Source organism: Centroberyx gerrardi, chromosome 8 (genome assembly GCF_048128805.1).
Source record: "Centroberyx gerrardi isolate f3 chromosome 8, fCenGer3.hap1.cur.20231027, whole genome shotgun sequence".
NCBI classification, from domain to species: domain Eukaryota; kingdom Metazoa; phylum Chordata; class Actinopteri; order Beryciformes; family Berycidae; genus Centroberyx; species Centroberyx gerrardi.
Genome location: NC_136004.1, coordinates 16572005 through 16580957, shown reverse-complemented (window position 1 = coordinate 16580957; position 8953 = coordinate 16572005). Strand labels below are relative to the sequence as shown.

The following is an 8953-nucleotide window of genomic DNA, read 5'->3' as shown; positions in this document are numbered from 1 at the left end:
AGAGCATACATCAACAAACTTTTGCGACACTGAAGCAATTCACGGCAGGCTGTGCCCAAATTTTCAAAATAAAAGTCAAAGTTTGGAATCTAAGGCAATGCCGAAAAAACTGTGTTCTACAATGTATCAAATTAATTTATATCAAACATGTACTCATTAATGTAAAATGTATCTGAAACGCACAATCAAAACATAGAAATCTTATTAACACGCGCCAGTTTTTGAAAGCGCCCGCATGGTACTATAGATGGTATCTTAGCAACTGGGAAAAAGAACTGTCAACAAAACTTGTGTTTGTGGCAGCAGTAAAGATTCAAGAGTTTTTTTTCTGTTTGGGACCAGGCAAGCAGTAACGCAAAACTAACGCTACATTTGAACAAATTTGAGCGGCAGGTCTTAAACAGGTGGTGCTTAAACAGGTAGTTCACATTACAGTTGTAGATGTAACGTTATATTGACCTAACTTACAATACTTAACATTGACAGGCATCTAAATTAACACTAGCTAGCTAACGTTAATGTTAGCTAACGTTAACGTTAATTGTGAACCCCACCTAGCTAGATAACGTTAACAGTAGTAGTATTGTATAGACTGAGGTTGGCTAACTTATTGTTGACAATAAGAAATGTGATGTGATAGCTTAACTTAGTCACTTTTCATCTTCCAATGACAGCATGTCTGCAGATGTGACAGCCGTGCTGGTGGAGGATGCCAGTCCTCATATGTTGTCTTCGTCTTCCAGTCCCCAGCAAAAGGCCAAGACACGGGAAGACGCTCTGAAGATGCTTGAACCTTCAAGGAAGAAGCTGCCTTCCCTTGAGGCACAGCGCATCTCAGGCGTATTGGAAAACTGCATCAGCCAGGTTGAGATAGTGGCCATGCTGCCTGCTGTGTTGACCCACTTAGACAGCCTGTCTAATGGTCTTGACAAGGAGTTGAGTGGGGCGCTTAGAGAGCATCGACTCTTAGAGGAGAGACTGGAGAGCTTGGATGGTCTCAAACAGGGGTCAGATGGGGGACAGGAGAGAGAACCTGGGGAAGCAAGGGAGAGAGCGAGAGCTCAGCTTGAGAGGGATATCAAGAGCTCCTTCAGGAATGTGTTGAGGCTATTCCGAGCCCATCCTGACACCATTCTTGCCTTGAGGGCAGAGGTAGATATGGAAGCCGGGGTGAATGAGAGCATGCAGAGTCTAGTTGGAGGACTGAAGAAGTTCCATGGGTTTATGCTAGAGCGGCTGCTGACCAGCTCTGAAGAGGAGCAACAGCAGAGCGTCTACATGGAGGAGGTGTCTTCACGCCATGCCCACAACATGGAGCTGATGGCTTCACTGGAAGCAGAAGTAGCTGCAGCCATCAAGCACAGAGATGCAGAGGTGAGGCACCAAATTACATTACATGGTGATGTCAAATGCGAGATCTTTACTCACAAGGAGGTAGTCTACAATAAGTATCACCTATGTAGCCTTGGAAGAATAAGAGTACTCACTTAGGCCAGTAGATCTGCTCTCAACTTTTCTCCTGTCTCATCTCTCCTATCTTTCTCTTTGCCTCTCAGATTTCTAAGAAAGACGATGTGATCAAGAAGTTGAAGACGTCTCTGCACCACATGGAAAAGATGTCAAAAGACTTTATATTGCGGACGCAGCAGGATACAGACAAGCAAAGCCAGTCGCATGTCAAGACGTCGGAGATGAAGCAGACCCGCATGCAACAGGAGATCGATCAACTGAATGTTCAGCTCAGCAATCTGATCCTTGAAAACCGAGAGGCAGAAACAGTAATCCGCGAGGTGAGCCTCATATGCAAGTTTAGTATACCCAACGTTTCACATTAAAAGTGTCACATTTAATTTCCTCCAAAGAGAGGTGGTTTTGTACACACCTCAAATTTAACTTCAGTCTGCGTCAGCCCTTATTGTTTTTCTTCCCTGGCAGAAAAATTACAAGGTGGAGACAGAGATAGAAAACCTGATCCAGAAGTATGATGCTGACATGGAAGAGAAACAGGTACAAACTGAAACCTGCTGCCTTCTCTGCGTGGCAAAAGCCGCTGAGAGAAATAAGTCTGGTTACATGCACAGAGCACTACTAGTTCATATCCTGGTTCATGTTCAGGATAAGGTGTTTATATGCATCCTTATATTCTGGTCACAAATATTCATCTAACAGGATATTCTGAATATTACCATGGAAATGTAATTTGCAAAACCTAACTGTAAACAGGGTAAGATGTATACATGCCACAGTATCCTGGCTAATATTGTCATATCTACTACTATCATATATGCCTTTCTCTCAGATTTCTAGAACGGGATATGAGCTTTTCCAGGCCATTGTTAACTTTGTTGTTTGGCCATGTTGTTTAGATGTGCCAGCTCTTAAATGTCATTCCCAAATAATGTTGGAATATTAATGTACATACTGTATGTACGCATTGTATGTTTAATAAGACTTCATTTCCCAGTCATTGTTTTGATTGAGCTTTCTCTTTACTGCCGAGTATCTTCTTCTTTTCACCATCACCATCTCTTTCTCTCTCCTTTTGATTTCCCCCCCACCACCCTCACCTCTCTCAGGTGGAGCTGGAGGAGATGCAAAAGACTTATGAGGAGGAGGAGGAGGAGCTGAGGAAGCTGGAGGAGGCCTACGCCGTCCTGGAGGTGGAGTACAGCCAGATCCAGGAGGAGCGTCGGCTGGCGGAGGAGAGGAGGGAGGAGGAGAAGAGGGAGCTGGAGTTGAAGACCAGAGCTGCCATTCTCGCCCAGGCCTGGTGGAGAGGCTACTGCACTCGCAAGGCCATGAAGGGCAAGGGCAAAAGCAAGAAGGGCAAGAAGGGAAAAGGCAAGAAGGGCAAATAAACCACCAGCTAATCTCATGACCCTGGTGCTGCAGCGAGACTCTCTAGTTGCAGAGCATGGATCTAGAGCATGGATGTTTATATTTTCTGGAAAAGGGGCTGTTGAGCAAATACTGGTGTTACATTCATCTCAATATGTTTGTCATTTATATATATTATTTTTAATAAGTACATCTCTTATGTGATCAACACTGTTAACTGCTGTTTCGTGTGCATTTGTTATTACCGTCAAGATGTAATGGAATGTAGCTCTTTCTAGCTCTTCATAAGCAGTATTTACTGTGTGGATACAGTGTTTCTGAAGGTAATGCAAACTAATCAGAAATAATGAAACAGTCAAGGAAAATTAAAAACATTTAATATTTCACATGTAATACTTTTCATGATCAGAAAACGATGGCATATGACATTGTTCAGATTCCTTGGGAATGCCAGATGCTATTCGCTAATTGGCCACAGAGTGGCAGCACAGGACCTTGTGTTCTGAATCTATCTGTCTGTCTATCTATCTATCTATCTAAATAGTCTGTATATACACAGCACAGTATACATAGCACAGTATACTGTATACTGTATATTCTGCTCCATACAGTCTCCTGTGTGGAGTTGCGTTGCCCTCTTGGTCTTGTCTTGCTCTTCTGTTCAGTCCAGCGTTTTGTCTGTGGGAGGGGGTTTGATGTCTTTCACTACGTCAATGTGGTTCTGGATGAAAATCTGGATCTGAGAAGAACACACTCTATTAAGTTGATTGTTTCCTGTTGCTGGGCTCTGGCTGTTTGTCTCTGCCATGACAACACTTACATCCCTGTGAGGATACTTACCTTGTCCAGCTGTTCCTCTGTGTCATCAATAGCCACACCTTCCTCTCCTCCTATCTCCCCATCTGTCATTTGGTAGAGGTTAAGGGTCACCATCTTGATTTGGCCTAGTAGGAGTGTCTCCTTTGCTGCAGTGTTCTGGATGTGGTTCCACTTACTTTCCTGTATGGAGATAGGGACAATAGAATTTAATGGAACTGGAACTGATCTGGCCCTAGCTCGGATGTCTGAGTTTGACTCGTGTGATTATGCCTGGTACCCATGTGAGAGCTTCTGAGCGTGTCTGGTCTAGCTGTGTCTGCAGCTGGGACAGCAGGTTGTTGTTCTGCAGCAGCAGGCAGCTCTGCTGGTCTATGTATGTCTGCAGGGCTCCTCTCTGGCTGTCGGCCTGCTCCTGGACCTTGCTCTCCCTCTGACAGAGCTGCTCTCTGGTGATCACAAGAGTCTCAAAACGACCCAGCAGCTCCCACACCTCCTCAAACTGTAGCATACACACACACACACACACACACACACACACACACACACACACACACACACACACACACACACATACACACAAACATTAAAGAAACACCCCAAAATGAAAATTCAGTCATTATCTAAACTATCCAAACTATTGAAGTTAATGAGGCTGTCTTTTTACAGATCAAATTTCTCCAAACAGCTTGTGCAGCATAATCTCAGTGTTTTGTAGCCAGTTTTGTTTGGAGAAATTTCCTCTACATTTTATGCTTTTTTTTTTGGAGCTGTAAAAAGATGGCCCTGTTAACTTCGGACTTTGGATAAGGCTGACATGGAACTACGGGGGATAACTGGCTGTATTTGGTGGTCCTTTGAACTTCAATGGAGTTTCAACTCACATGGGGGCAATGACTGGATTTTCATTTTTATGGTGAACTATTCCTTTGAAAAAAACAAATTGGTCACAAGTTTGTCTGCCATGTAGTAAATTCCAGGGTATTGTAGATCATGGGTTCCCAAATCTTTTCATTTCAAGAACCCCCGAGACAGATATGCATCAAACCACACACCCCCATTTGATAAGAGTTTGTCCCACATAGCCTGTTTAGATGATTTTTGACTTCCCCTAACGACTCTTCATATTATCGTTATGGGAGATAACAGTGGAGAGAGTGAAACCTATGATCAAAGTAGTCACTCTTCTACATTCTGTTATAGGCCTAATACTAACTTTTAGAGGATAAAATAACAGTGACATTAAACTTTAGTTTTGCTGAGAACGCCCTATAGGACCCTTTCAAGGACCCATGGGGGGCCCCGGACCCCACATTGGGAAACACTGCTGCAGATGATGCATACTTACAGTACCTTAGCCATTTTGAGGACCTGTTCCAGGAAGTTCCAATACAGATTGCTCCTTTGCACCCGGCGCTGCAGCTTCTGTTTTATCTCCTCCAATGCAGCGCACTCCTCCTTAAGTCTCTCTATCTCTGCCTCCTTCTGAAGCACAACTTGCCTCTCGTTCTCTGCTTTCTTCGCACCTCTGCTTCTCTTAGCATCATTCTCCTACATTGGGGGGGAATGTTGAGGAAGAAAGTCATCTGACGCTCAGCTCCATCCATGCAATTACAATTACTGTATATAATAATGGGGTCGTGGATGAAATGGTCGTCTACTGTACCTTGAGAAATCTGTCGAAGTTTAAAAGCGACTCCTTCAGTTTCTCTTCCTTCATGAGCACTTCATCTCTGCGCTGTCGCAAACTCTTCCTTTTCAGCTCGAACTCCTACATAAACACACGCAGAGGGCTGGCAAACATGAACATTTAGGAAGATTTATGATACATGGATATGTGGGGCAATGACCATTAAGAAAAAGAATGAGAGCGTGTATATGCATTTTGTTCCTCGCGGGACCGTGCATCGAAACGTGAGGAGTAAATTCTGCACCTCTCTGTGCGCCTTGAGCTGTTTATCAACCTCAATAATCTCTCTGCGTTTCTCCAGCATCTGTGTGGCTCCTGTCATCAGATACCTCTCGCCCACGGGCAACTTTCTGCTCACACACAAGTAGAAAGTTATTAACATTGATCACTCTGATTGATTTAGCTGCATGGGCTTCACACAAACACACACACACACACACACACACACACGGAGAGAATCACACAACATACTCACATTAAAACCTGTTCCTCATGGATGGTCCTGAAATAATCCTCTAAATTCATGGCCATTTTATCTGATGCATCAAGCCTTTCAGATGGTGTTACACAACTTTTTAAACTTCTTTCTCCTAGTTTGCCAACTTTCTCTCAAACAGTCTCTCCTCCAGTGTTGCAGTGCCTCAGTTTCCATGGTAACACCCATACAAAGAGCCTTTACAGCCCCCAGTGGCACAAACATGCACACCATGACGTATTTCCTCCTCCCATGTGTCCACTGCATAAGGCCTCATCAAATCCCGAAGCATGAGGTCGAAACATCTGATTGGCAGGTGTGATCTTGAGATGTGTGATCTTTTCACTTTAAGCACAAAAATCACACTTAATATCACACCTTTCCTCTCGCCACAGCGCACGCAAGCACGTACACATGTTTACACACCGCACTCATTATACAAAGACGTACATGTCGACACTTCACTGTAAACACGTTAAGGTACAGTCAGTGACAAAATCGGTGAAGTTGGTACACATTTCTGGTCAAAAGATGAATATGAAGCAAAACTATCTGCTCACATTTTGAAATGGCAGTAGTTGATGTCAGTCCACATAATTTTAGTTGAGCTTAAAAACCAATAAATGGCAATCTACGGTCACTTGGTCACAAACCCCTAAAATTGCTAAATTTGTGTGCCAGCAACATCTGAATCATGATATCTTTATCTAATGGATTTGGGCTGATGCACTACCTTTGATGCACACACTGCACCAAAGTATTGTAGTGTGTAGTCAATCCTACATCTGAAAACCAGTTTAGATGCATCATATGGAAGAGTCTGCATTTTGGCCTTAACAGAGTCTAAAAAGAAGGTATGAATAATCTGGTGGCATTGGTGGGTCCCAAAATTCATACAGTTATTGTATAATGAGGGTTATGCAACCAAAAATCAAATTTAAATGAGTTCATATTACACTGAGTAATTTGTAATTTTTATTAGTAATGCTAATGCACACCTGAGATCAAGGGACTGATCTTACGATGTTTGCTAGCATGTTTTCAACTTTAAATGTCAGAAGCGAGCAGTCAGTTCTTTCATTTCCTGTTCATCTTTTAATCTGAAAATAAATGTAATAACTACAGAAAAAATATTTCTGTCACTGTGGCAATACGTTCACGACTGAGTTTATATCTAAAATATCTTCAAAGACTTGTTATCACCTCTCAGTGAGAATATCGGAATATAGGATGGAGATAATGCCACTCTGAGGCTACACTGTCACACCAGTAGCACTATTCATTAAAGTGCTGCTGGTGACAGAGGATGGTGGCATTAGCACGCATAATGGAAATGCTGTGTGCTGTTATTTTTGCATAATAAATGCCAGGTGTGCCGAGGATGGTGATGCTGACAATGACAGTAGCAGAACCAGAGAAATGCATCTGCAGATGTAAATGTATAGCGTGCGTATACACACACGGAAAAAAATATGCGTGAGCAGAGACTGAGAGTGGGAGAGAGAGAGAGGCAAGACCAAGAGGCAGTGAAGGGGAAAAACAACAACACAGATAGCTGGAGGCAGAGATGCCGCTGTATCCATTTTTGATGAGTAAATGGCTTGCTGCACATACACACACACACACAGACATAGCACTTTATTAATACTAATGGAATGATGCTATTAGAATAAAAGCATGTTGTGTCGGGTGACGGGGGACAGTGTGAGTCTGAGGAGATGGAGACATCACACCCATGTAAACACCAGCAGACCTTTTAACAGCCAAGGAGCAAGAGGAGAAGAAGATGAGTCAGTCAGAGCCTGTGATGGCAGGCAGACAGCCCACAGGACAATGACAAAATAGCACCATTCATTTTAGTTAAATCCATATAAATGGAGGGGACACAGGAGGTGGACAAAATAACGGAAATACCTGACAATATATTAATATCACATACCTAATAAGGAAAAGGGCCGTCCTTTGTGCTTAGAACAGATCCAGTCCTCCTTGGGATGCTGTTATACAAGATCCGAACTGTGCTTAGTGAGATATTGGACTGTTCTTCAAGAAGGAAAGAGTCTAGCCTTCATCTGGTGTTCATTGTTTTAGAAGTGTGTATGGGGGCCATTACTACCTTGGAATATGAGACCATCAGGAGGGAACAGTGTTTGCACCATAGGGTGCACCTGGTACCCTAAAATGTATTCCATGGCCATTATACGACCGTGCAGAGCAACCGTCGCTTCTAACGACTCCCACAAGATGGCTGCCAATACCATTAAAAATCCACCACCATGTTTAACAGTTGGCATCAGACATTGTGGGTTGAAGGCATCCTTTGCTTTCTCCAAATGTAAACCCATCTGGATGGAGGCAAAATAGTGAACAACAACTCATTAGACAATATTACTTTTTCCCTTTGCTCATGGCTCCAGGTTTTGCCTTCCTGACACCAGGTTATGTGTCTTTGTCTTTTGGCCTTGGATACAACTGGTTTCTGAATGGCAGCCCTGCCATAAATACCAGCTTTATGAAGCTGACCACATATAGTTTTTGTTGAGTCTTTGTCACAGATGTGTTGATTAAATTCTGTGGTCATTTTTGAGGCCGTAGTACCGCAGTGGCAACTACTCTGTTAAGCGTCTCTTTCTGTCGGTGAGCTTCGACTTGCAGCCACTGTTCCTCTTTGCCTGACGTGGTTTGTCCGTGTTTGGCATATGTTGTCATCATTTTCCAGACAGTTCCCCCTGCCATATTAAATAAAAAATGCAGTTTTTGTGACTGATGGTTCTGCAATTCAAGCAGTGACTATTTGGCCTCTTTGGAGCTCTGCTAGTTGCCTCATGTTGCTTTGAAAACACACATAAAAGCGGTGTTTGTCAAACCTCATGCAAAGTTGACATACTGCTAATTGGCATTCAGCTTAATATGACTCGCCTTTGCACAGTAGCTGCCTTTGTAATTGTGATTTAGTTATTTCAAAGTTCGGATTCTTTTTCATGTGGTGTTTTCGTTATTTTGTCTAGCCCCTGTATATCCTGCTTTGCATTCAGCTATTCTCCTTAGCTCTAACTTTCATTTCCGTTTCAGCTCTTCTCTCACAGGAATGTTGACAGGACACTTTGACACCTTACGTTTGTTTGCTTGTAATA

General features: G+C 43.0%; 2 protein-coding genes across 2 annotated transcripts; one reads left to right on the top strand and one right to left on the bottom strand.

The window, feature by feature from the left end:
- The first annotated feature begins 675 nt into the window (after positions 1-675).
- Positions 676-2955, top strand: drc10 (dynein regulatory complex subunit 10). Its single transcript, XM_071899811.2, has 5 exons — positions 676-702; positions 751-1374; positions 1557-1790; positions 1936-2007; positions 2577-2955. Exons 1-5 carry the CDS (start codon positions 676-678, stop codon positions 2856-2858), a joined length of 1239 nt encoding a protein of 412 aa, XP_071755912.2. The 3' UTR covers positions 2859-2955.
- Positions 2956-3499: 544 nt separating this feature from the next.
- cfap73 (cilia and flagella associated protein 73) lies at positions 3500-5875 on the bottom strand. Its single transcript, XM_071899623.2, has 7 exons — positions 5820-5875; positions 5589-5694; positions 5321-5425; positions 5008-5205; positions 3935-4156; positions 3679-3837; positions 3500-3577 (listed from the first exon to the last, which is right to left on the bottom strand). Exons 1-7 carry the CDS (start codon positions 5873-5875, stop codon positions 3500-3502), a joined length of 924 nt encoding a protein of 307 aa, XP_071755724.2.
- Between the last annotated feature and the right edge of the window lie 3078 nt (positions 5876-8953).

What these genes read in the sequence shown, in the direction of transcription:
- drc10 (XM_071899811.2), top strand. Translation starts at nt 676, where the DNA reads ATGTCTGCAGATGTGACAGCCGTGCTG. An exon ending in TCAAGCACAGAGATGCAGAG is followed by an intron (nt 1,375 to 1,556) that starts GTGAGGCACCAA and finishes TTTGCCTCTCAG; the next exon opens with ATTTCTAAGAAAGACGATGT. An exon ending in CTGACATGGAAGAGAAACAG is followed by an intron (nt 2,008 to 2,576) that starts GTACAAACTGAA and finishes CACCTCTCTCAG; the next exon opens with GTGGAGCTGGAGGAGATGCA.
- cfap73 (XM_071899623.2), bottom strand. Translation starts at nt 5,875, where the DNA reads ATGGCCATGAATTTAGAGGATTATTTCAGGACCATCCATGAGGAACAG. An exon ending in AGGTCCTCAAAATGGCTAAG is followed by an intron (nt 4,157 to 5,007) that starts GTACTGTAAGTA and finishes TGTATGCTACAG; the next exon opens with TTTGAGGAGGTGTGGGAGCT. An exon ending in CAGAGGAACAGCTGGACAAG is followed by an intron (nt 3,578 to 3,678) that starts GTAAGTATCCTC and finishes TGTTCTTCTCAG; the next exon opens with ATCCAGATTTTCATCCAGAA.